Source organism: Channa argus, chromosome 12, assembly GCF_033026475.1.
Source record: "Channa argus isolate prfri chromosome 12, Channa argus male v1.0, whole genome shotgun sequence".
Lineage (NCBI taxonomy): Eukaryota > Metazoa > Chordata > Actinopteri > Anabantiformes > Channidae > Channa > Channa argus.
Window position 1 is genome coordinate 14257203 of NC_090208.1, and position 27972 is coordinate 14285174.

General features: G+C 37.6%; 1 protein-coding gene across 1 annotated transcript; it reads left to right on the forward strand.

The window, feature by feature from the left end:
• Positions 1 to 62: 62 nt before the first annotated feature.
• On the forward strand, positions 63 to 27972 carry rell1 (RELT like 1). The gene is made up of 8 exons (XM_067523409.1): positions 63 to 253; positions 8718 to 8927; positions 13537 to 13608; positions 16483 to 16537; positions 20284 to 20523; positions 22476 to 22608; positions 24594 to 24637; positions 24725 to 27972. Exons 1-7 carry the CDS (start codon positions 229 to 231, stop codon positions 24627 to 24629), a joined length of 771 nt encoding a protein of 256 aa, XP_067379510.1. The 5' UTR covers positions 63 to 228; the 3' UTR covers positions 24630 to 24637; positions 24725 to 27972.

Sequence of the window (27972 nt, forward strand, 5' to 3'; positions counted from 1 at the left end):
CAGTGACTACTCTCGCGCTTCCCCCGGTGCCTTAGTCTCTGATGAAGCATGTACCGCTTTAAGTACAGGGCGTATGCGGGTTTTGGGAATCAGGAAATACGTTAATATGTGTCGGTCTTTTAGTTTGGTTTAAACGCGCTTTGTGCTGACCGAAGACCAGACGTTAAACGGCCGCTGGTTAGGAAAACCACCGCCGGTCTCCTGGCTCGCTGAGGTTCCTGTGTCACAATGTCTAATTCAACTGACCGCTCCTGTAAGTTTAACGTTACTCGCTTTTCTGAGTGTCTGCGTGGACATGAAACGGTGTAGCATCATTGTGTAACGTTAGTCAGAGCCGTTAATGTCCAACATTTTCTCTTCTCGTGCCTGAAAAGTTTGCTCTCTTTTCTACACAGTCACTGAAGTTCAAGTGGCGTCATTATATTGATGGAAGATGTAGCTAACACGCCAGCTAACTCAGCTTGGATAAATTCAACTGTAGGCAAAGTTTGTTTCGCACAAGACAGACAAACTTCAACGTAACGTTATTAAAAAAGACTGGCGACATCGCCAGCTTGCTTTTGAAACTACGTTGTAAACATTGGCAGAATGTTTTTCTCCTCTTTTTATAAAGACGTGATGTTGACCTGTACCGCTACTGATTACACGAGCTCAATACAAAAGTTAAAAGTTTAAGTACCTGGTCTCAAAGTCGATTGCTCAAGTTAAAGTACCAAATGAAAGCTCTAAAATGCACCGTAGTAAAGGAAGAAAAATACAAGTACTCTACTTAGAAGCTAATTTATGTGGGTATTCCATGCTGAGTGTCATAAACACCATTAAAATTGAAAGTCTAGTTCAGCATTGTTCCACACTTACCTCACAAATAATGTTTGTAAAAAAAAAAAAAAAGTATATTCATGCACAGATTCAGGGAGAGAACTAACTTACAAACCATATTTTTTTAGAAAATATCCCAATATTTATTAAACCTATTGTATTTAGAAATGGACCTTTTTAGTTGGCAGCAGTAAAATAGTTATCATATTGTTGGCGGCTGTACTCCGGCTGTGCAGTGGTTTTTATTATTCTGCTGGAAAGTGTAAACAAACATTTAAAGGTGGCAAATAAGGAAATCGTAGTTTAAATAGAAAGAAGCTGGGCCAAAGAACACTGTTTACATGAAGATGTGTGTGGAACAACAGCAGCAGCTGTTCAAGCTAATTTTAACTAATTATTTTGTGACACGTGGCTAATCCAAAATAATTATAAACCTGTACTGAGAATCTGGATCTGCAAAGTAACTAGACTGCCAGATAAATGTAGTGCAGTAAAAATCACAATATTTCTCTCTGATGCATAGGGTATTAAATTAAAAATAAAATGGGAGGTACCACTTAACACTCCCTTAACAAGTGTAAACCCTGCAGTAAGAGTTAAGCTCTTGTTATGGGTGTTTTAATAGTTTGCTTATTTCAAAATGTTCAACATTGAAAATTGTAATAAATCAGAAAATAAATATTTTCTGTGGTTTTATTTCAGTAGCCACAGAGCTTAAAGAGTATCTTACCTTTGTAGAAACTGCTTATAAATGTGTGGGGGGTTTTTTGTTTGGTTTTTTTTGTCTTCACATTTAACATTTAACACATAAGTTGACTCTCAAATCATATGAACGTAGCTAAACTGTAGCTAAACAATTGTTTATGACATCCTAAAGGGTCTATTATGCTCATCTTTAGATTCATATTTTTATATTATGGTACAACTGGGAAAACATTTTTCTGACATTATCACAGCATAAAGATTTTTGGGTCACAGATTTGATCATTTTTAAAAAAAAAACAAAACAATATATAACCTGTTTTTCCTTTATGACTTAAGAATTCATATCCCAAATCTACAAGACATTAATACCAAGATATTATAAATTCTCTAGGAATTATACATTTAAAAGCTCATCCTCAGCATTTCCTTTCCTATTTTTGCCAATGTGTGTTTAACACACTATGTAACCTAAGTTAGTGGAACAGAACAAGGAAGAAATTTTTTTTACAATTTGCCACAAAGTTTTTGCGGATAGCTGTAGCAGATGTGCCTGAAAGTCATGCCCAGTCCCAGCAGACCATGCAAATAATGTAGTCGGCAAAGTACAGAGCCACAACTATATCTTCACCAGAGATCAGCTACAGCCAAATACTTGGCAAAAAACAATTAAATGATATGCTCAATCAAGATTACAGGTTTCCTTGACTTTTTTCTCAGGTAAATACTGCTATTTTATATATTGTTATGTTACTATATATAATACCATGTATAAACTCTGAGAACCACAAGCACACACTTTTTTTTTTTTTTTTTGTATAAAAATAACTTTACAGCTACATCAGTGACAAATGACCTACAGAGTCCAGTGAAGCGTTTGTTGTGAAAAGATACAATGAAAACGTGATAGCAGTAATTTTAGCATTTCTACAACAGAACATGTAATGCCTAATTGTCACGTTCGTAGCTGGGAATATAACGCGCGTAATCACTGCATATTTTAAACTGTAGGAAAGTAATTATCTCCGGTTTAAAAAAGCCTCCACTGTAATAATAAACTTCCAAGTAGTATAATGGCATTATAACCACTGTTTCCATGTATTGTCCTGACTATACACAGTAGACCTATAACAGGCCACTGACAGCACAGTTCTTAAACTTGGAACATGGTTTACTGTGTTTTTTTTTTTTAAAGATTCATTTATTTCTGTGATACCCTTCCAAAATACTGATTTTAGTATTTTGTAACAAAATTGGATATTGTGACACTTCCGGCTTTGCAATAAAGTTTGATTGTCAGAGAGAAATTTATTATTTACTACTACTAAGGGATTAGTTCACCCCGTTGGGTTCTGGCTGCTGCTTGACTAAATCTAAATACCCAACTAGTGATACCATTCTCCTACAGTGATATTTCATAGGGTGGGAGAGTCTTGTTGGTGCATGACCATCTGATCAAACACAAGATTTTGAGTCACTGAAATAATCAGCAGAGTCAGTGTAGCTTGTATATAGTTCTGTTCAGTCCAAACTGGTATTATCCATGTGGATACCATGTTGTAATGCTTGTACCCTCAGTGAGGTACTAAGGGGAAAAATTACAAAGTTTGTCTTTCACAAAGTCTCTCACAGCTTGGCATAAATGCAATGTTTGGGCGAAAATTGATAAATTGGATTAGCAGCTTTTTATCCATCAATGAGTGACATGTTTGTAAATAGCCCAACATCATAGCAGTGAGGTTAGATATGAAACATCAGCAATACCATTCACCACTTTACGAATTCATGCAGCCAGCCTATGGTCATCTACCATTGGCTTTCTGCTCTCACAGTCAGTGTTTTGTGACTGTTATTATCAATGTTTAAATGGTGGGAGACTTGCTATAGCTGCCGTTAGCTGTGAAAGGAAGAAAGGGGGACACCTAGCCTTTGTTTTTCACTATGAAAGGCTGGAAGTCACATCGATCAATTGCAAAGTTAAAAAAATCCAGGTGTTCTGCTGCTGTATGAGGTCCAGAATGTATGAATGATATCCACTGGTTTCTCATGTTGCCTTCTTTCCATAGCAGCAGCAACAAACCTTTACTCTTCCTGTGAGCACTGATGTTGCAGTCCCTGCAGTGCATACAGAGGTTCATCAGCATGCATTGATGCTAGGGTAACTAGAGCTGTTTATGCACTTTAGCAATGTTTATACATCATGATTTCAGAAAAATTGGAACAAAGATGTTGGAGCTGACTTAAATGTGGGCTGGGTTCTTGCGGTGAGCATTTTCATACTTTCACCTCAAAGCTTTTGTAGTTTGAGACAAACATTGAAACAGTACAAAATCTATTTAAGGATTAAAGTCTTCTATAAACTTTGTCTGGCTAAAGTTCGTTCAATACAGCAACTGTATAAACACTGGTAAAGCGTTACTTTGTAGATATTGATTTTGAGACAGTAGACATGTCCAAAGCCTTTCTTTAGGGAGTCTGTGGCTTTCAATAGGCCAAGACTGAACCTCCAAGCTCATTCAGTTAGACCTAGTCATCCAATGCATAGTGTAGGTTGGATAGAAGTATACATGTGTCCTTGTGTGTACAGTGCATGTTTACAGTATGTCCTGGGTAGTTTTCACTGTTTTCACCACTTCATGTAATGTAGCAGAAGTTGCCAATATACTGGTTACGCCTCAAGAAGAATATCCTCACATAAATGTGAGGATGTGTTTTTCTTACATATACTGAATACATTCACTTTCCTTGGGCCTGTAGAAATTCTTTAAATCAAACAATATCTGAAAGGAATTTATTTTTTTACTAACTACACTTAACACATACAAACACATTAAAGTTATTCAAAAATAACACACTAGTAACATAAATCAAGATGAGGTGTTAAATACCATCTGAAGCAGTGGGAGTTTGAGTGCATGGAGCATTTTTCCTTTTCCTCCTTTTTTTTTTTTTGTTTTTGTTTTTGTTTTTTTGGGCTCTGCTCCAAAGTAAAACCATCTGAGGTGTTGCATCCTCATATTAAACTTTAATACATTACTACATTAAAAACAAGCAAGGGTCAGAAGATCCTCTGCTGCTATGAATAAGGTGCCAGCTTGCTTTCCATGTCACTAGAGCAGAAATAATTTTTAAAATTATTTGACAAAAAGCTTAATAGGCGCTCTGCATCCAAAAAGGGTGCAACTATTGCCTCAGTTATGATTAGATCTTCCTGCTCACTGATTAGTATATGAATGTGGGTTTGCCAAATTTTGCACAACAAGCATGTGCTTGCTTTTATATGCAGATATTAGTTTGCAGTTTCATGTGAAAGCTTTGCAAGCATTGCAAGAGTTGGGTCTGTTGTAATACCATTACCAGCACTTTAGAGGTTTATATTGTATTGTCTTAAAACAGAGGTACTTGACTTTAAGTGAAGAAATGATTGAGAAACCTCGTCTCCACTGTTGGAAAATTACTGAGGGATAAAGGGTTAAAATGACAAGTGCGTTTCATGTCACCTGAAATCATATGTGATGGATAATAATTAGTGGGACTTTGCTATGCTTCCTTGGATGGAAGACTGCTAGAGTATGAGGAAGTGGGTAAGCCACAGATGGATGAAGCCTTTTAGCTTCATTATTTTCATCGCATAGTGAAAGGCCACAAATTTTCCTTCTAATGTGTTGTTGAGGTCCAATAACTATTTCTACTCTGTGTTTATTTTCAGTGGGCTCTTAATCTATGCTGTGGTGCCACTAAGGCAATAAAAGAGTAACTGGAGCTCCGGAGTCTGTTGGGTTCTGCCTTTGAGGGTTTTTTGTTCTGTATCCTCATTGGGTCAACAGGCAGCTAACTCTTTTTGTACACACCTAGGTGGGAATGACATTAGAGTTAGACACTGTGGGGGTGCTGTGACCGAAGTTTAAAGGTTCTTGCAAAAGATTTTATTCAGACTAGTATTATTTAATGCTTATTTACCAAGGTCTAAATCATAAACCTGGAATTAATGTGGGAATAAAAAACATGATTTCATATAAAATAAGTTTGTAAATACAGTGTGTCTCATTGTTGAATTAGGTTGTCTGTTGATTACAGTAGGAGGAAATCTGAATTCTCTTTTCTGAGCTGCCCTTTGGCTTTGTGCTGTTGTCTCATGCTCATCAACATTAACTTATGGCTAATTGGTTATTTCCATATGTACGAATGTGGGTCATAGCAAGAGCAGGAAAAACATAATTCAGTTAAAATTGACATTTGTCTTTATCAATAGCTAAGGTTCCTCTTAATGGGCCTGTTGTTCAGGAGGGGGTAAAATCTTTTTAAGAGTTCAGTTTTTGAGTTTTTACTTTGGAACATGACATTTCCCTTTTGTGTGTTTTTACTGAGATTGATTTTTACATCATTTGTTGCAGGATGAAGTCAATAACCTTCTGGCAGATGTTTGAGACTAAATTCTCAATTTCAGGAAATTACACTAGCAGAATGGCAATACTGACCTATTCGGCATGCACTCAGCTTAAAAGGATGTTCCAGTTTATAGATTGGATATTGTAAAGACAGAAATAAATTGGTTTCCATTGAATCAGAAAGGGGAAACATTTTCAGGCTACAATTTTTATTGGCTCTTTCAGTCAGTTTAGTTAGGACCATGTGAAGGTCCTGTTCAGTTCTGAAATGGTTAATGGTGAAATTTACCTGTTACAATACTCATAACATCTGTGGCTCAGTGCAGGGATAAATTAGTTTTCTTCTGAGCTGGGGAGTGTTTGAACCAAAGGCATTACCCCAAATCTTAAATTCTTTTTGGGTTTTCCACAGTTGTGTAGCACAATGCTATGCTAGGAGTTTGTGGTGTTATATATTGTGTTGGCAGCATTTTCTGCTGCCAAAAATCAAGTCTTATCTCAAACTTGAAATACATTTGTCTTTAATAGACCTTTTACATGTAAGTGTGGGGGGCTAATTGGATGAAAAAAATATAGTTCTGGTGTCAGGTTGGTACCAAAGTTTGTTCATTTTAAGTAAAAAGCAGCAGTGTTTAGTGTTTTCTTAACACAAACTGCCTCACAAGAACATTTGAAATAAACAAGACTACAAAAATATGTAATTGGTTGTGTAAGTTGTGACATTAATCCGGAAATATAACGACTAATGGGCGTCCAAGAGCTAAGAAATAGTTAGAAGCGTTGGTACTTCTGAAATGATGAGCTGATTATTGAACTTCTAAACTTATAAAAAGTGAAAGTGATTGAAGTTATGACAAAACAGTAATCTATCATCAAGGAATTATCAATAATTGAGTTTGAGCTGTTGCCTGGACAAACACAGAGTCACATTGAGCTCTGGAAAGTTGACGTTCTAACATTTTATTGATCTGATAATTCACTTTTGCTGATAATGACATGAAAATAATTATTAGTCGCAGCCCTATACTGTAATTCAAAGGGAAAACTTGAATAGTTTTTTCTCTATTCAATGTTACAGACTTATTTGAGTAGGTTCCTAAAGGACTGAATTTCAATCTCAGGGTTATCTTTATCTACAAAACGGTAGCACAACCCTAATTATGCGTAGCCCAAGCCTAACATTTGCTATGAAGTAGTGTTGCAAATACAAAGTGCAAATACGCTTGACACAAAAAACAAGGAAAACGATGTCAAAATTGCCATTCTGCCCTTGCTTCAGATATGTCTGATATTTAATTAGGTTCATTTTGACACAAGTTGGGGTTGCTAAGAGACTCGTGACTCAACTTGAAGTCCTCTTCAGTCTTTTGCCTTTTGTAGTGCTTTTAATACAGTGTACTTGTTGACCCGTGATTTCTTATGAGTCATTTGAGAGGAGAGACATGGGATAATGCCATACTAGTTTAGTCGTCACTAAGTTTAAGCCCAAGGGCAGTCAGTCACCATGCTCACAGTAACGTTTTTTTCAGTTTCTTCACTCTGATGAATATATCTCTGATGAATATAGAGTAGGAATACAGACAAAAGTTCTGTTGTGTGTTGAACTGGAATATTTCACATGCAGTGGCGAAAGCAGGATTCAGGGGGAGCTTTTGCCTATAGCTGAATATGACTATAGTTTAATCTTGATCTGATAACATAAAACGTATAGTCCAAAATGTAAAATTCAATACTAAGAAATAATAAAAATGGAAATCAGTTACAATTTTAAATATTTACAGTTTTATAGGAAAGTGACGTAGATCTCTAATGTTCATTTTCAGCCATTTTCAAGCAAAATGCAATTTAAAAAAATGCTAGTCAGAGCATGTCAAATACAGAGGGCTAAAATATCTTTCTATTTTCTTGGTAAGGCAAAACGAGCATGATGTTGCTTTGGGGTCGGAGAAGTTGTGACATTTTATAGAAAAAATGATTGGAAGTATTTCAGATTAATTATTATTAAAAATCATTACCTTGAACCTGAAATCTATTTCATGTCATTTGAGTCTAAAGTTTGTGTAACAATCCCAGCCTACTCGTTATTTGACGCTGATGGGTCTGAAGTCCGGTGTGTAGGTGGGTGGGCAGATGGGAGTGGGAGCAGAGCTAGAGCGGTTGAGTTTATGTCCTTATGCTGTTTTTGCTGCAGTCAATTACATACATGTTTACGTCTTTAGCAGACTGAGTGCACTATTTCTGAACTCTTTCAGAAAATTATGCTAACGTTTATGTGTTAAGTTCACATCAGGAGTGAGTGTTGCACTTACTGGCTGGTAAAGCAAACACAGAGTCTGTTCCATCAGCATAACCAGCATTTTATATGACACTTGTAAAATTGTCTTCAGCAGCTTTAGAGAACACCTCAGAGTAAACAATCTTCTCTTCTGCTTGAGTAAATAACAAACATGTGGACAGATAAATGCCTCTTAGCTTTAGTGTGTTTCTGACATATTCATTCTGTCAGATTTTTGTCTTTGTCTTACATTTCTAGTTGTTTATACTCTCTGTGCCTTGTCTTTTAAATGAAATGAGTCCTCAAAGCCTGCACCACTTAGCGTGCAGATAGAGCGATAGAGTTGATTGATCCAGGAAGGAAGATGAAAGCTGTCATGGTGCATTTGAGAGCAACTTTTTAGCTTAGACCTCAGGTGTACCGTCCAACTCCCTGTAGATATGAAGTTGCCATCGAGAGTACTGCATCCTTTTGCTTTCTGTCCTGTTGCAACAACAACTAAATGCTCCCCTTTGTCCCTCTTTATTCTTCAGCATCTTCAACCACAGATACTGGAGAAGGTGGAGGCGGGAAGGCCAGCACAGACTCTACTGTCTTGGCCGTGGTGCCTGTTTTCGTACTCTTAGGCCTAATTGGGGTGGTGATCTGCCATGTGTTGAATAAGAAAGGCTACCGGTGCACCACTGAGACCCAAGGTCCAGACGAGGTTTTTGAGGAACAAAAAGATCCTGAACTTGGTGGAGGTAAGGGACTCTGAAGTGTTGAAATAAACATGTGACATCTCAGACAGAATGTGTCACGGACGAGCAAAGAATGCCTTGACACTGTTACTAATTAGATGCTTATTCTGTCTATGTAGTTATTGTCTTTTAGGTGAAATAATTGCTCCGCCTTTAATGCAGTTTATGGAGGAGAGATTAGTGAGAATTACTGTAAGTAAAGGAATTTAACAGTGGACTATGTCTACATCAAGTCAAACCAAACAGACTCTTACACCAATTAGTGAATTGTTTAGCAGCGACGTTAAGGTTTTAAACGCTTTTTAAGTGAACTTTAAAGACTTTTAACCTATTTTGCTTTAGGGCCTAAGCAGACTCTTTTAAGCTGCTTGCTATGTTATTTCTTTAAACTTTTATATAAAAAAAAAATTATTTATCTAAACATCAGCATCTTACTTGCTCTGGTTAATTTATCTGATTGGACAATGGAAAAGGAAAAAAAAACGGGTAGCTTTGGGTGCTTTTCCGATCAACTGGATGCGTTCAAGGTGCTGCTGCAAAAAATGTAAGTCATGTACAGCTGAAAAAACGTGAGGTGCAACGCAAAATCAGCATGCGAAACACTATGGCTCATCCTGTCTGATCAGGCCCTTACTTTTCTGCTTTTATTTTCATAAACGCACCTCACATATTGAATAATTCCGGTTAACCTAAACATTAACAGATCTTCATCAGTAAACCAGTATCTCTGTGTTTGACTGTGTTGCTGCGGCTTTTCAGTCAATGGAGAACTGCAGAATAAGCCATTTCCTTTGTGTTGGTTTGTACATTAGTCATTTGCCTGCATGAGGATTTCCTGTCATGTGATTTTGAGAATTGAATTCAAAACTAAAACCCAGTTGACGCTGTCATCTGTTTTCTACCACTTACAGACTTGTACTACATTCCTCAGACTTGAGTGGTGTGAATGGCAACTCTCATTCTAGGTGTTTTTTCCAAGATACAAGTTTGTATTTTATGGACCGTTACTCTAATCTACAGGATTTTTAGGAATGTCCTCTAAATTCTCAAGCATAAACTTAAGTATGCTATTAATTGTCAATTTAAAGGTATGTCCATGTCATGTTCTTACACAGTTAGAGGTTAGTGAAACTGTAAAACAAAAATACATTTCAGCACAGAGCAAGGTTAATTGCATCTTTTAGTAATGGCTGCAGATTATTCTTTTTTTATTTTAAAATGTGTGTACAAGATGCAGAGTTTTCTGCCCTCAATTTAGATCTGAACTTGGTGAAAAAATGAAACCAGATCTTCACCTTCTAAAGTTGAGGTAACCGTTTCTGCTGGAACAATACAAGGCTGCACATAGAAATCTGAGCTTAGTGCTCTTTTCTCTCCTCCTAGCATGCAGGTGTGAAACCACTGGCATCACAGATTTACCCTGGCCTATTTCACATGCGAGACATGGGGAAGAATTAGCTGATTACTTTATGTTGCACAGATCACAGAGTTTTTGCTGTATTTGTTTGTACTTGCACTACTCACAATGTTGGGGACATTCGACTTTCGTGTGAAATTTACGGAAAATGTAAAAAGTTCATACTACAGTGATACATCATGAAAGTAGGGCATTAAAGTAGAAGCAACCAATGGAAGTTTCTTCATCTTAAACAATTTATTAAAACAAAATCTAACAACATACTAAATCTAACAGTATACCTCAACAAAATAATGTTAGGTGTCATCTCGGTCTCATTAGGTCAAAAATGTGAACAGCATGATGAAAGAACATCGTCTAAATTGTTATTGAACCAGAACATTTAGTGGTCGAATCATGTCATGGTCCATTGGGATTTTTGAGGTTGATGTCCTTGTTAAAGAACAGTACTGAAACATTAAACAGTTGGACCTGTGCATTCAAACATTTAGAGAAGGTCAAATTAATTTCACTTGTAAAGGTTATAGTGCATTTTAGGTGCATCCTGAAATACCACCCAAAAGTTGATTAACCCTAACTTTTTGTGAGTAGTATATCTGTTGTCTTTGTGCCCTTTCTTCAGTTTTTTTTTTCACCTATCCAGTTCCACTATTAACAGTGTTGACCAAAGCATTCAAAACTCCATCCTTTAACTTGGTTCCTGTTAATTAATACCAAATTTCTGACGTAAAGGTGCTACTGTAAAAAGACAGGCATAAAGCTGGTTTCTAAATTTGAGCTTCTCACCAGCAGTAAAAGTGGATTAGGGTTTCCTCTGCTGTCATTGGGTTTCTCTGTTCTTTTTATTTATTTCCCCAAGCAGCCCTTCCCTTTCTTTCAAACATCAAAACAAAAGAGTGGGAAAGAGATAAAAATTGTGTGGCTCATTCAGTCAATCTAGTCTTCTCTAGTTTCACAAAGAACTGATTTCCTGTATTTTTTTTTTTCTTTTCTTGTTCTGCTGCCTTTGTTGTAAGCAGCTTCATTTTCATTGTGTGGGTAACTTAAAAATCAGCCTTGACATTCCAGGCTTGTCATAAATTGCTGAAACAGTATTATGTTTAGAAGTGGGGAAAAACTCAGGAAACAATCAACAGGAAACCGTAGGAAGTGCCTCATAGGCATGGGTGGTGAGTGGAAAGTCTCATTCCAGTTTATTGTATCTGTTCATCCACGGTCCTGAGGGGAAAACACATTTATATAGATTTGTGCACACATGAGGGCAATGTTACCTAAATTAAATATCGCAGCCAGTGCATTGATACTGATACATTAATGATATTTGTGAATAAAAATTAATTAATCAAGAAGGCGTGCTGTACACGCAGCTCCCCCATCGGTGTATGAGGCTCTCACCGTGTGATTGTGAGTGCGAATGGGTGAATAAGAAGCAGTGTAAAGCGCTTTGAGTGCCAATAGGTAGAAAAGCGCTATATAAGTGCAGACCATTTACCATTTACCATTTTATCAGTGGCATGTGAAATGTGTGACAAATCCACAGCAGACAGAATTTCCTGAGCTTGTTGGAGCTAAAAGCAGAGTAAAAACTGGATTTGAATTTAATACTTAACCACCAACACAGCTCAAAATTCAAGATTTCTATATTGTCATTTCACACACAGCTGGTGAGAAACAATTCAATTCAACTTTATTTATATAGCGCCAATTCACAACAAAGTCATCTCAGGGCACTTTTCAGAATAAAGTCATCATAAAAGATCATTTTATTTCAGCCTGACAGTGCAAAAATAAAAACATAAAGATTAAGGCTAATGTTGCTCCATATCTTCTCGATATGGAAATGGACACAAAAGGAATTGTGTTGTTAAAAACAATAGTGAGATATTTGTCTGTGGATTCCAAAAAACAATTTTAGATTATTGGTATCGGCACAGATCCCGGAAATTTTCAAAGTACTGTTTAGACCATCCTTACTATTGGGACATAGTAGACAAACGTAAAGATCGCCTAAAGAGTCCTTCAGGTACTGAGTTGGGGACAGTAGATGGTATTAAAATGAGCTTTACCAATACTGCAATGCAAGTGATTACTCAAAAGGATGTGAGCGTAGTGGCTCACATCTGGCTTTAGCAAGACCGGCCCTTCCAGTATCGTCAAGGCCTCACCTGAGTCTTGTCTTTTTTGCCATGAGGATCACACATTTGAGCACTGTTTATAAAAAAAAAAAAAACTACAGATTTCTTGTTACAAGGATAAGATCGTTTCTCAGGAGGGAAGGCTTATGCTTCAGATGTCTGAAAGCAGGACATATGAGCAGGTGCTGTCAAGAGGAGGTAAACTGGAGGTAAACTGTCAGTTTACCTCCTAATACCCAATTCCTGTCCTAATCAAAATATGTCCACACACAAAGTAAAGGAAAGTGTAAGGAACACTTAAGGCAAAGGAGGAAATATGTGATATTCTTTATGATTTGTGGGCTTCAGGCAGACCCTGTTGATTTGCTGGAGACTCGTATTGAGGATATTCAGACTGATATAAAAATGCCACTGTAGTGTGCATCAAGAGAACGACAATAGATGGAACAGCACTTGCAATAAACAATATCAATAACTTACTGATAGCTGATAAGCATCATATATCCAGTATTTGGATCGACAAGATCATGCAAAATACATACAGATACTTACTTAATAACTAGTGTCAGATTGGATTCTTTATTAGCTGATTAGTTAATACTAAAGGTATTTGATCCAAATAGACCAAATTAACAAATTTTAACATAACATTCCAAATAAAATGGTTCAGTAAATTGCAGTATGGGTTTGCATTTATTACCTCATTCCTGCTTCAGATAAGTAGTAAAACCTAAGTGAGTAATAACATCAAGTTAGCAGTTTCTCTTAAATTATGATTTATGAGTATCTTGTTAAGCATTTAGCAGATAAAAGAGCCCTTTAGGCCATGCCTGAAGATTGTGATTTGTTTTTTTTTCTTCTGTTTAATCTCTCGTGAAAACATTTACACACAACCTTTTGGCTCTATGGTTTGCTCTACCTGTTGGACTGTTACTAAATATGACTGTAATGTTAATGCTTGGGCGTTAAGTTGTGACCTTTAAATAATGGTGATCAAAGGTCAAAGATGAAGCCTGTACATAACAATGTTTTTTTTTATTTGTGTGTTTGTTTCCTCCAGAGTTTAATGATACCCTCAGTGACAACAATGACACAGTCGGACAGATTGTCCACTTCATCATGAAAAATGAAGGTATGTGTTCAGCACCTCTATTGGTTCAGTCAAACCAAAATTGGCTTCCCATTCACTTTCCGCTTCCGCTCACCACCTCATTTGTGGATTATGTTTGACCTGTGAAATGTCAACTCTTCCATGTTCCCATGGTTAGAGAGCAAAACTGAGACTGACCCCTTATTCATGACATATTGTTTAAAAATGTTCTTGTTGGGGTTTTTTTTGTTTTGTTTTTTTGTTTTGCACAGCAACAAAATGCAAGCAATAGAGAAGGAGTGTTTCTATTTTGCAGCAGTGACATGTCTGACAGTACAGCTGTTGTTAGCTGTGGTAGCTCCTGCTGGTTATATTTACAGCCCTCCATCTGTTTGAGTTCTCTGCCTGCTCTTGGCCACTCCATATATACATTGTGACATTCTGATTTTTGTGTCGTAACTGTTGATGACACACTCCACTTGTGCGTCTACTTCTGTTTTTGCCTCCTATAAGAGCTGTTATTTTTAAGACTGTGCAGAGTTCGTGAATAGATTTCAACACAGCAGCATTTCACAGTAACATCTCATATTTCATACTTTAAGGCCTTTGAACATGTCACTGCATGTGGGAGAGACCTTTTATCCAGCCTTTAGCAGCCCTCTTCAATGATATATGTACAGCTGTTACTGCATAATTGTTATCCCACGCTGTTTAGGAAGGAAGTGTCTGTCACTTTCTGAGTAGTGGTGGTATAGTGAGAGGTTTCGCCCAGGAATGACGATTTAAAGGTTTAATGGGTCACAGCAGGATCATTTCAAAGGAACAATTTGTTAACTGGTTGCCAGAACATGGTTGGTTATCTCACTATGTTTAACTCAGCCTTGGATTATGACATAACTGTCAAGTAATTTTCTTGAACTGGAAGTTGGACTTCTTCTATGAAGTACATGCATTTTTCTGTTTGGAGTGAGCATAAGATCAGTGCTAATATTGTTTTAAATCCAGAAGCCTGATGAGTATGAAAACACACGCCTTTTCTAACATTGGAGATTATTGTACTTCAGTGAGTTGACTTTTCATGAAAGTGGAGTTTGGCTCAAAATTATTTTAATGAGCAATTTATTTACTGTCTTTGCCTGTTTTGCCTTTCGCTGAGGGAAATAATTGTATAATGTGAAAGATGAGCAGGAGAAAACAGTTTGTCTGAATGTTTTGCAGCAGACATTTTACTGACTGTGGAGTTTTAAAGTAAAACATGTTTTAAACAACCGACTAACAGCAGACAAATAATACAGGGACACATGAAGGAAATGGAAATGACAAGATGAAGATATGACGCAGAAAAAACTGTAAAGAACTGCTTTGAAGATCTTATAGCTGCCTATAGATAACAAATAGGGAGGTCTCTTGACCATTTATGATTGAAGGTTATCTTCTTAAGTATTTGAGAGCTCTGTTGAAGTGTTGGAAGTCATAGTAATTTTTCCAAGTCAGTCAACGAGAATCAATATTTTAAAGTCCATTTTTCAGGGGTGTTTATCGGAGTAAATCGCTTCCTGCAGCTGGTTTTTCCTGATGAGTAACATGTGACACGAAGGCAGTATTGTCATGTCTAAATGGCTAACTGCCATTGTCTTGGGTTCTGTTGATTTTTCAGTTTCTGTCCTCCCTCAAGGAACAGGCTCTGAGCTGACTCATCCCTGCTTTCGTAGAAACAGAGGTGGACTCTGTTGACTGTGACTCACCCTCACTGTAGTTTAGAAACAGTCTTTTTCAGGATTCCTACTATGAAACTGTTATGTATTAGGTGGAAGTTTCATCACCTGTTCCACGACTATTGTCTCAATATTTCAATGTTCAACAATTAATATTAGATATGGCACAGGCTATGCCACAAACCTTTCTTGGAAATAATTCACTGGAACAGCAGAAGTGAATGGTGCATTTCACCTTTCAAGTTGTGGTTACAGTAGTTTGTGTAAAAAACAAAACAAAAGAACAGCACTGTAGTGAGCATTAAATACACTAGTGAAGGCTGCCAGATCATCTACTTGACTGTTCTGCTGGAAGATAAATTACAAATGTTTGTAGCACTATTAAGCCTTTTGTGTGCTTTTCAATTCAGTACTTTTTAATATAAACAGGAAGATGTAAATTGCTTCTATATACAGTTATACTGCAACATGTCACCTACACTACACAAAAGGAATCATTCAGTTCTGAAAGAAGTTGCTGAAATTGTCTACACTTGGTCAGAACCCTAAAACTTTATAAGTCAAGCCTTTCTGTATTTTCATTGGGGTTATTCTTGTATTTATTTACCCTGTGCCACTATCCTTAAAGGGAAGTCATCAAATGACTAAAGCAAGTTCAGCATGCCCAATGATGTGAGCGATAAGGAATCCAATGTTTTTGTATGTTCACATTGGCATCCTCAAATGAAACACCTCACCTTAGGGAAATCTCTGGGAACAAATTATGTAAATCTATACCTGAGCTGTTGGCTCTGTGTTGACTCTACTTTGCGAGCAGAAGCTGATTGTTGTTCATGTCCACTCTAAGAAAATTAAAAGTTTATTTCCCAGGGCCAAACCCACTGACCATAATACAGATCTTAAACTTTTAAGAGTCATACTCTGGAGTTATTTTGCTTTGACCATTACTTTTGTAGTTTGGCTTATTCCCCTAACGTGTACAGTAATTTTGTTCAGTAACTGCATGTGATGTGCTATTTAATTGCGTTAAGGAGTTAATCAGTTGTAGCCATCCTTCAATAAGCACTCTGCTTTTGAAGTCACTGGAGTGTTATGCTTTCTAATTCCCGACCACACTTTTATCTCTTCCTCTCTCTCTTCCTTTCTTTTCTCTTTAGAAGTGTTTAACTTTCTCTCTCACTCTCTCTCTCTCAATCTCCAGCAAACTCAGACGCACTGAAAGCCATGATTAATGAAAACAGCATCGATTCTGATGGGTAAGTGTCCACCTGTGTTGCTCTGAGAAAATTTCTTCTGAATCCATCTGTTATTAAAAAACCTTTTTGTCTTTTAGGATTTCATTTAAAATTAATTGACAAAAGACCAACTTTATTACTGCCTCAACCACCAGATGGCACCATAAGCCTCTGTGAAAGACTGTTGTTGTCAGAGCTAGATGTAGCCAGGGCAGGAAAACAACCAACCAATGAGGCAATCAGGCCACATTTTTCTTTTGATGCTCTTCCAGATTGGCAATTGTCTGATTGAGGGCGAGCAGTTGGAGACTATTCTGAAAATACCACTGTACCCCATATCACTTATAACAGCATGGGATTATTACAGCATATTGCGCACAGTTGTTGGCATGTTTTCTTATTTGATTCACTCAGTGGGATTATAGCTATCCTCAAACTAAGCAAAGAGTGCAGAATTTTTTTCTCATGTTTTAGAATTTTAGCCTGCTGAACTCATTACTTGTCAACTGATCTTTTAGTGAGCAACAGTTTTAATAACTGATGTATTTTTTATTATGCTAACACTGCAATTATTTGTCTCCAGTTTCTGAAATTTGAGGTTTTGCTGTTTTTGGTTAGTTGGTTGGTTGGTTCATATGTGTTTGGCAGCCGGTTATACGGAAGAAGCAATTTGGGTATACACAAAACATGTGTAATCAATGGATCAAACTGTTCTGCTATAACACATGCACTGCTGAGTATCATGCTACTTTCTACAGTACAGTTGTAACTGCAATTTACTTCCCAGTTCATGTGGAGTAACAAGTTGCGTTAGATTAAATAAAGTGGGATACCTATTTCACACAATGTTGACCAAATGTATGACCAAAAGCCAAGATTGTGTTCCATTTAGTTAGTTAGTTATTTAGTTTGGTCTAAAAGCTAAAGATTTTCTTATCAAAATACCATATTAAAAGTACATTTAGTCACTTAAACCCATTCTACCTCCTGGGTCACTGCTCTCCAATCATAAAATAAATAGTTCTGAACTTTCATACAAGGACCATTATGTTTTTTCAATTAATTGTCTTCTACTTTCATCAAATGTTAACTTCTACCTGGGAACTGTTAGCTTGTTTTTAAGACCGCATGGCCCACAGGACGCTATCATGTGCGTAATAGTTGCTCTTTACTTTCTCTGTTTTAAAATCAGTCAGCTAGACAGACCAAACGAACGTTAGCTTTATTGGCTAGCTAAATAAATCTGCTACAGGCAACTGCCATTTTAATTAAAAAAAAAAAGCCACACTGCACAGGAAATCTTGATTGGCGTAAAAACAATAACGGACATTGTTAGTTGCAGCTAAATTATCCTTTTTAATAGCATAAAAATCAATATTTGGAATGAATTTAAGTGGGTCATTTTCTTTTTGACGTTCATATCTCAAAACAGTGGCTGCCTGGGTGCTACTTTGAAATGACCCGTCACGCTTCAGCCTACCGTTCATTCTGTAGAGGGCAGTGAGCAGCGTAAATGAGCGAGTGCAGTGCTGCTCTTCCACTAAGATAAGGGGAGAGGGAGTTGGACAGATTGTAGGAAAAGATGCTTGTGACAGTAGAGGAGTCTAAGTAAATCAAGTTAGTGGAGTATGTTTCTCCTCTGTCTCTCCTCCTGTCATCTTTCTTGTCGCAGCACATATTGTTCTGGTAGGCAAGCAGAGACATGAAGAGAAGAGAGCTGTTTTCTTTTGTTGGGAAGAAACTGTGAGGATAAATGGGAGCTCTGGCTTGGATTAGGTATTGAGGTATTCTGCTCACTCACATTGGGTGTCCTGGAAGAAATCAGCAGAAATCTGCAAACGTGCATTTCCCCATCTCAATGCCGTGTCTCACTTCAGGTTCAGTCCTTTATTCAAATCTCTCTTACCACATATTTCCACCTCATGCTTTCTCTTTCATTTCCCTTCACTTTTTGTTTAATTCCTGTCTTTAGTACTTACTTTTTCTCTTACTATTACTCTTAATATCTTACTCTGAGCCAGGTTGGGCATTCTGCCAGTGGATCACTTAGAGACTGAGGAATAGAGAGGCAGAAGAGTATCGGTGGGGGTAATTTATGGGACACTTAGGGAGGAAGGGATACAGATGGATGGAGAGAGAAAGGAGGAGAAAGGAACGGTGACTGTAGTGTGGCCAGGGCTTGCTATCTGCCTCTCCAGATTTGGTACTTAACTTCCCCTCGCTGCTTGCTACTGCTCACCTCCAATCAGTTCTCTCTACCACTTCTCAGTCTCCTACCCACGCCTCACAACATCCTCTGTTCACATCAGGTTATCTCTCTTGTCATGTCTCCTTCCTTTTGAGGATCAAACTTATGTTTTATACCTATTCTCGCCAGTGATCCTCACACTGGACGTGTGAAATATAGTTTTTAGACCTTTTGGTAAACAAAATATTTGTTGTATATATTTTGTTTAAATAAATGCCAATATATCATTTAAAGTATAAATGTATTCCCATGCATCTGCTGTAAATCTTATGTGTTTCCCCCCTGTGAAGAAAGGCAGTCTGTGTTTATAACACGCCGGTACGTCTGGTCTGGACCATATTTGAATTTCACACAAGAGACAAATGTAAACACTAGAATATTGGGGTTTGCACATTCCATTTAAGAACAAATCTGCTTGAACAACAGGTTCTTGAATGAGCTCTAATGTTTACAATTTGTGGAAAAAAGTATCTGGACATCCCATTGCATATTTGTGTATTCGTAAAAAAACAAGGGTGGAGGCTCCTGTAAAATAACATTAATACCCACAGCTTTGGTCTTACATCAGGTATTAGTGTAATATTGGGTATCCACAGAGTTTTGCCATTTCTTCTACATTCAGCTTCTTTCTATGGTCCACTCTTGACTCAGACTCATAGTAATGCATACTACACACCTCATACAGTATGTTCATGTCAATAAGTAGAAACTGGGTTTATTCTAGCTGTTGTGTGTGTAAACAATGTGAAGGGCTGCTCTCTAGGGTCATTAAACATGCACAGCTCCTCTCAAAACGATGTGAAAGAGCAAACAGAAAAGTGAGCCGGCCCTGGTTAGTGCCTGTTAACACTGTAACACTGTGAAAGGGGAGAGAAACGGTATGTGTTGCGATATCTATTACTGTGCTTTATACAGCAGCCTGTGGTTGTCTTTTAGAATTCTCAACTGATCAGCTAATGGCTGGTCCACAAAGAAAATAACTCCTATTATTACCTTTAAAAACCATCTCCATTCAAAGAGATTGTTCCCAGTGAGTTTGTGACTAATTGTTTTTGCCCTGTGGAAGTATGAATATTTAATGTGTCATTTCTGCAGCAGTTGGTTGTCATTAAAGAAACACTGCGGCATTTAAATTCTCCCTTTAAATTCAAATGTTTTGAACTGAATGTAGGCCACTTCTGAAAGCTGTACATGACAGTTGATCTTTTAAAACCCACTGAGTTGGTTTGATTTAATCTATTGGTGTTGCATGCAGCAGTTGCTGACCTATAAAAGATTCCTTGGTTCATTTCTGCCTTTGTTGCATAATTATTGTTTAAGATGTTTTACATTTACACTTTGCCTGTGCTCTGCTCGTAATAATAGCCCATAGTAATTCGGTTGCACAGCCTAATTACACCAATATCATAATTAATGTTTAATTTCTTACTGTAATGTATAATATTTTAGTGATTGTGACATTACTAAAGCAGTACTGAAATGTCAGTTCAGTATAAACTGTTGCATTCTTCTTTCTCAGTCCTCCTCTCACCCCCATCTCCCCCGGTCCCGCGACCCCTCCATTGACTCCCCTATCACCGGGTGCACCCATAGGAGCTGCCAAGCACACCTGTAACCACCTGCACACTATTGGTGGCGTAAGTGGCCACAAGAACATCTGCCACCGCTGCAACCAGAAGAAATGGCCGCGGATGAAGTCACCACGCAAGCCAGACCAACGCCGCAGCCAACACGAGGTCACGGTCCTTGCTGTTGGCAGGTGGGCAGATCTGTGTGTGTGAGTGTGCATGCCCTTCTGTGAGTGTGTGAACACATTTAATACCATCCGTTTCACTGTCACCGTCGCTGTAATGCTTTCTACTCACCACATATTTAAAGGTAAAGAATATCTGCTCAAAGAAACAATGTGACTACCCTGTCAGATAACTCTTTACAGAATACACGGCTCTTTGCAAAAACGGACTCCAGAGTTCCACTGAGGTTCACATGAAGCATCAGTAGTCCCACTATAGTAAATCATGTTGTATATTTCCACGTAACTTTAGTTTGGTTTATCAGTAAAGTAAGGTTTTAACAAATTATTTCTGTCCAGAAACCACAAACTGCAGTGACACTCCAGCTATTAAATGTTCAAAGTACATATTTGTTTACAAATGATCTCTGAGCATAACTATAGAAATTCAGGTCAATTCACAACAGCAGACAGGACATATCAAAGATAGCTCGGAATCCTTAAATTGGCCTTCACAGTGTGCTCCAGCTAAACATGTCAGGGTTGGTATGGGGCATAGGAACACTTACAGTGACCAAGACCTATTCTCACATACATATGTGGCGCACTTTAAAGAATTTAGAGTTATGTCTGCGAGTGCCCTCACAACTATAGCAAGGTGTGTGTGTGTGTGTGTGTGTGTGTGTATCAGTATCAAGGTCTAAAAACAAAAAGGAGATCTTAGTCTAATGTCCAGAGTTTCTAAGAATCATACCACACTAGGTGATTTAAATAGCAGAGGAAAATTAAAACATGCACAGTTTGCCCCAAGGGCATATCACACATTATTACAAACACAGCATTAACAATCAAACATTAACTGTAAATACAATGCACGGCAAACTCCACATTACAGGATTGGTTCACTGTGTACTTTGACACCAAACAAGGGACTTGAACATATGCAAGTGGATGGTCAAGGTGAACAGAAGCTGCATCGTTCAGTGTATTGCGAGTTTATTATGAAGCTTTAGTGGTTCACCTATGTTGTGGAGCCACTGCTGTGTAGAATAAGCTCCTGTTAAAAGCACACCAAACATGTCAACAGGTAATAGGCCATAACTTGTCTAAAATATTTTATTTTGTGTATCTGTCTCCGTTTTGTTTTAGTTTGTTTTTTTTTTTTTCTTGTGTTTTTTTTTTTTTTTTTTTTTTTTTTAATAACTTGTACGTACGCTACAATTAAAAAGTAAATCTCTCACAGTCTGTGAAACCTATGCCCTAGATTTTTAAAGAGAGCATATTTTGGTCTGCTAGTAAGCCCGGGAAAGTGTTCAGCCCTGTCCCTGTCACACAGTGAGCATTTTCCTCTTCCTTAATGTCCAGCTGTGAGCTGATTGGAATGCAGAGCCATTGCTTTTCATTTGCACACCCCGATAAATGGCCTCACACACAGAGGGTCAGCATGACCTGGATACGAATATTAATTCTCTGATTTAATTAAAGCTTTGGAGTGTGTGTGTCTTGAACACCTCTGGGTGGATGGGTAGATGAGAGAGGTGTAAAGTTTAGTTCAGTGAGGAATCACAGGGAGTGTGCTATCAGTGAGAAGAGGCCGATGCCAGCTGTGGCACAAATGAGAACAGCTGATCCCCACTGAGTTTAGTATGAACTTTAGCCATGACAGTTTTATCAAGGGTCTCATTTTTATTGCTTTTAACATAAAGAAACTATTGGGAACAACACATTTGGACTTCATTTTATATATTTTTTTTTTTCTTCTATTTTTTCAAAATAGAAAAATGATTCACACTGGGGTAATTTTTTTAAACTTCCATGAAAGAGTTAAACACTGTACTTGAAGTGTTTTTATTATAGCTAGTGATGTGTGCCCAGCATGAGCGCAGAAGGTTGTTTTAATGAGCCAACTCTGCTGCAAAAACATTCAAATCCCTTGTGTTTTGTGTGTTTTATATTTATTTATTTTGGTCCCTCGTCAGGTTCCGGGTGACAAAGTGTGAAAAACCAACCAGGGAGAGGAGGGCGCTGCTCATTACAGACACCAGCAGGGCTGTTCCTACATCACCCATAGAGGTGGAGCCCAAGAGTCGGACGACATCTGAGTCACAACAGGTCTGTATCCTGGAAACATTTTGATTTGGCTCGATCTTTGTCTCCCTCTGGTCTCTTCCCCCGATGACACTGTGTGTAAAAACGTGTTGATTACGTATGTTCATGTATAGCTCTGCTGCTGGTCCATGCTCCTTTGCTATGGTGAAGTGCATGTCACATTACTTGGACAAAGTAAACAGGATCAAGGGTAATGGTATGGTGAGTAACTTTGACTTGAGCCACAATGTGATGGGAGTAGTTAAATGACTGGGTCAAAGGCCAGTAAGTGGACATTAGGCAGACAAATCATTTTCTATCTAGCTGTTGAAACAGCATCCTAACAACCAATACTCAAGCACTGTCTGAAAGAATAAAACTTTCATAAAACAATCTATTTTCATTTGGGAGATACTTACTAACAAAATCTGCTGCTTACACGGGTGTAGCTTCCTGATTCTGAACAGGCTGTTTATTGTATAAATCTGTTAATGTAATATCAGTAAAATCACTATTTAGATTCACAATAAAGACATACTGAAGAGTCCAACTACAGCAATATTTAGTCTCCAGCGTTTTTCTGATCAAATCACAGGAGCACTCGTGGAATTGCTGTACTCCAGGTGATCATGAACAGCTTTTGCTTAACTCTCCTTATTTAATTTATTGTTTACAGCACTATGCACAGAAGTTCTTTTCCTGTTGATGCTGCTGTTGAACAACACAGAAATTTCCTAATAGTTAATATCTTTTCAGATTGTGACTAAATTATTCCAAATCTTTATAGTATTTTTAACGCATGCCAAGCTAAAGATAACCAAAGAAGGCTGCAGGTCCTGTGAGACCTAGCACTAATCATCAGAGGTGGCTGCTTCATAACCACATTTAATGTTGATGCACGCAGTACATTTTCATAAAGCCTTAATACACCAAATCTGAAACTGAAAATGTTTTGTATGTTTGTATTTGTCAAACTGCAGCTGAGCATTGTAGTTGTTTTGGGTCTTTGTGTGGGACCAAAGGAAAGAAACCACTGCACAAAAGATGGGGTGCTTTGTAAAGTGTAAATTAAAGCAGAATGATTTGCAAATCATTTGACGTCTGTTTTGTGTCGTAAATTGTACAACGGCAAGTGAGGAATTTTAATGATTGATGGATTTATTTTTAATATTTGCTCATTTTGAATTTGATGTCGGCAACAGGTCTCAATGGTTGGGACAGGGACAACAAAAGACCTATAAAGTTGTGTGATGGTGAAACTACTTAACAACTAATGAGGTTATTTGGCAACAGGTCTGAAACATCTACTGTTCCTATCAAAACAGAGCTTTGTAGGTTGTAATAGATAGAGATAATATTTTTATACCGGAAGCAAATATTTTATTTTACATTTATAGTTGCGAGGTCACTGTAGAATTAAAGCATTCACATATGGCAAAGATAAGCAGCTGATCTATGCTAGGTTCACTTATTTGACTGCCATTCGAAAAATTAGGCTAAAGTCAACCATGGACCCATGAGTTTAATATCATCAACTTTATCATTATATTAGATCATTAGCAAAACACATTTGAATAACAGTGATGTAATTTACTGAGAGTTCTTTAAAAAGACTGTTACAGTGTGATGGCATGTTACTGTAAAATTCCTCAGCAGATCCTTAAATTCAGGAACTGTAATATGAGAGATTAGAGCTTGGATAAGTCTGTTTAGATTCGCCAGGCGTGACGGGATCTATGCCTGAATTTGTTTAAGGGTGGAGTGACCGTGCACTCATGTTTCAAAGATGATACAAATGCAAAGAATCCATGTACAGCTTTAAAATGCATTTGTCATCTGTGTTTGTCATTTCATACTGTTTGTGCACTTTTGTGGATTGACTGTGTGTAAAAGAAAAATGTCCTCAGCCTTTGGAAAACAAACCCTTGAGCGTGGCAGAACACTTGTGGTCTGAAAACTGGTTTGTTATTAATATCTGTGGTAAATGATGCTTATTTCTTTTCTTCCAGGTGCAGACAGACAACGTGAACAAAGAGAAACGGTAGAACTCCAGGTAACATTTTTATCAGCTGCATTCGTGTCTCTTATTCGTGAATATTCAGTATCTGTGCCTAACTGCATTTATTCCTTGGCTTTATAGATGTCCAGATAGATAACAGAAGCAACATCTGGACATTTTTTAAACCCTAATGGGAGCAATAAAATGTCAGCACAGGAGTAGCAAGCAGCAGCAGAGAGGGTCCCTCCACATTTTTTGTTCCGCAGGGAAATGCTGCTGATGAAGACAACGGTGGTTATTTTACATTTAGAAGAGGGTAAGGTGTGTCTTAATAGTGTGCACTCCATTCCCACACGTATAGAGTGACAGTGCCTCGCTCAAATTTTAGTAGAGCAACAGCTTCATGTCAGGAAAGCATGAAGGAATGAATAAAATAATGCATTTTTCTTTTTAGTTAATTAGTTCAAGCCGAAAGGAGAGTAGTAGTAGTTCAATGACAGCCCAGAAACAGGTGCTGCCTGTCACGAGATAACACAGAGGCAGTTATTCCCAAACAGGAAAAGGAACAACCTGATACAGAGCCAGGAACTAGACTGCAGCATTAGGAGATAAGAGGAAAAGTGACACTAATCATAGACTACAATAGTGTGAACATGATGTCAGAGTGTTCCCTGTGGTCAGCATGATTAAGCATTGTTACAGTGCACGCTCCGAGGTCAGCGTGGCTGCTTTTCAAATTGACAACTAGTTTTTAGTGTGGATTTTTGACCCCTAATAAAGAAGAAGTTGCAGTATGCTGGGGGGGAATAAAATGATCTCTAATACTTAAACACTGAATGTTTGACTTTTGAAGCTGCATTCATTGTCTTGGCTTGGTTCTTTTGGCCACTTGGGGGCAGCACAACAGCCTGAAAACACAACCTGGACATGTTTTTATTAAGCGTAGCCTAGTAAATATGAAATATAAGTACAGGATTTTGAATTTAAGCTTTTCTTTTCTTATTAATAATAAACATCTGGCTCTTAAACTGTTCCAGTGCCTTTGCCAGCTAGCTGCAGATGTCATATGTCTGCTCCCTCGTGGCTGTATCAAGCTGTGGGCTCTTTCTGAAAAGACGCTATACACATTTGCGTAAAGTAAGACTCTGTTGCGCTCAGGGAAACTGTGGTGTTCTGTATTAAATCCCTGTTGGTTTGCCACATAGAGCAGAACCTTTTTATGTTGCACTTGCCCAATTGTTAATATAAAAATACTGACTTGTGCAGCTTTAATTAATGACACTGAACACATAAATTTAGATTGAAATTACACTGTATTTAATGTATTTATGTCTCTGACTCTAAAATGTGTCTCTTGTTATTTGATTATCAAAGAAACAAGGACGTTTTGATTGGATAAACCCCAAAGCAAGTTGGCTTTACTTGTTCATCTTAGATCTGTCCTGGCATCTCCATGTGTGCGAAAAGGAGTGAAGCTACCTATTATGACTCATCCTGAATTTATAATATTTTACCTTAAGTTGCCTTCATATTTATTATCATTTTACGAAGGAGGAGATATGTAACCTGGGGACTATCTGCCTGTTGTTCGGGCAGGATGTAAGCCTTACTTTTTTCTGATCGAAATGTGCCTTTCATTCTATGTACTTGTATGGGTCTTTTAAAGGTGAAGGCCAGATGATGTGCTTTCATTCGTGTGGAATGTTGCTTCACAAACTGTGTGTGTGTGTGTGTGTGTGTGTATGTGGGTGGGTGGGTGGCAGGGAGGGAGAAGGATGCAAATTTTTCACAACATAATGCAAAACAATTAATGTAATTCCTGTCCCATTAAATACACCTTAATTTCTTTAAGGTAAAATGTTAGCATTTTCCGGTCTTATTGAGTTATGTGGTTATTGTGACGGTGATTGATCCTAAACTCTGTAGGTAGAGATTTTGGGAAAACACCCATAAGTTAAAGTACCCAGTTGACTGATCACAGTCCATGAAATGAGATAGAAAGATTGACCCTATTTACACGCAATCATGTGTAGATGTAAGTGCATCAGAGAAGCTATTCAGATGGGCACCTTTACACATTCTAGCCATATGTTAAACATGTGTAAATGTATTCATTTTTCATGTGCACACAATCTGTACTACTGTAACTGAAACATCTGTGGATTAAACTGCCTCCATCATACACGTGTTTGCAGTGTTACCTGCTCCCTGATCAGTCACTGAATGATCTGTATTGTTCAGAAATGCACAGGTTTGTGTGTTAGTTAGCTAAATAACAACGGTTACTGTTGTAACACGTGCACACATTTTACTTTTTGTTTTGCTGGTACTTTTGGCACTCACCAGACTCAGGTGCATTGCCTTCTTGTGGACTGAACTGGAGCTGTCCCTGATTTGCATATAGACTAGGAAAGCCAAGATGGATTGCAAACAAATATGTGATGCATATATGTGGGTAAATGAAAGGGGCTAAAAAAGAAATTGGTTGTTCTGCTGGAGCTCAAGTCCAAAGGTGCTGAGTGCAGAGTTAGTTTGATGCTCAGTCAGAATGAACCACAATTTAAATATTAAGACCCACATTTAAAAAGAAATACTGGAATTATTTATTTATATAAATATTGAACTCATTCTATTTTTCTTTATCAGCTTGACTGAGGAAATGTTGTATATGAACTTTTCCCACTTTCTCTAAAAGTCAAAGGGTTCCTTCACAAATTTTCACCTTAATTCCTGTGGTTCAGTAATAGGGACTACATGCATCTAAAAGACCAAAAACTTCTTCCTATGTGGGTGTTTGTTACATTACGGAGGTGATAATTTCTGTTGCCATCCTTCTCCAGACGACATTCTCTGGAAAATGTAAAAAAAAAAACAGATGATGTCATCTGGAGGGACATTATTCAGCTAGAAGCAGATAGATTTTTAGTGGAGGGAAGGCAGAGGGTTAAAAAGTTTAAACATAATAAACAAGCATTTCCCAAATTAGACCCATAGTTAAAAAAAGAAACATTGTTGACAATAACCTAAGTGAATCACGTGTCTGCCTGTTTTGTGCTACATGAAAAAAAAACTGAGTGACATCAAGGGAAGATCAGTCATTCGGTTATATAAAGGGATTCCTCAACAAAACGGATTTGCTGGAGAATCCCTTTAAAAGCTCTCATCAGTGTGAAAATCAAACTAAAGTCTGTTTTTTCTTTTTCCTGGATCATTGTGAATAAAATTATCTTTCAGACATGTTTTTCCTCATCTTGTTTATGGATGTCACTTTATTGTGCCTCATTTTTATTTTGAACAAAATATATGTATGTATCCTTTATTGTTCATGTGTTGCGGCAATATGCTGTGTTTTATTGTGTGATGGAAAAAAATAAAACAGATGTCTAATA

Coding starts and splice junctions, on each gene's coding strand:
- rell1 (XM_067523409.1), top strand. CDS start 229: ATGTCTAATTCAACTGACCGCTCCT. Junction 8,928..13,536: donor AGATCCTGAACTTGGTGGAG/GTAAGGGACTCT, acceptor TGTTTCCTCCAG/AGTTTAATGATACCCTCAGT. Junction 20,524..22,475: donor ACGGTCCTTGCTGTTGGCAG/GTGGGCAGATCT, acceptor GTCCCTCGTCAG/GTTCCGGGTGACAAAGTGTG.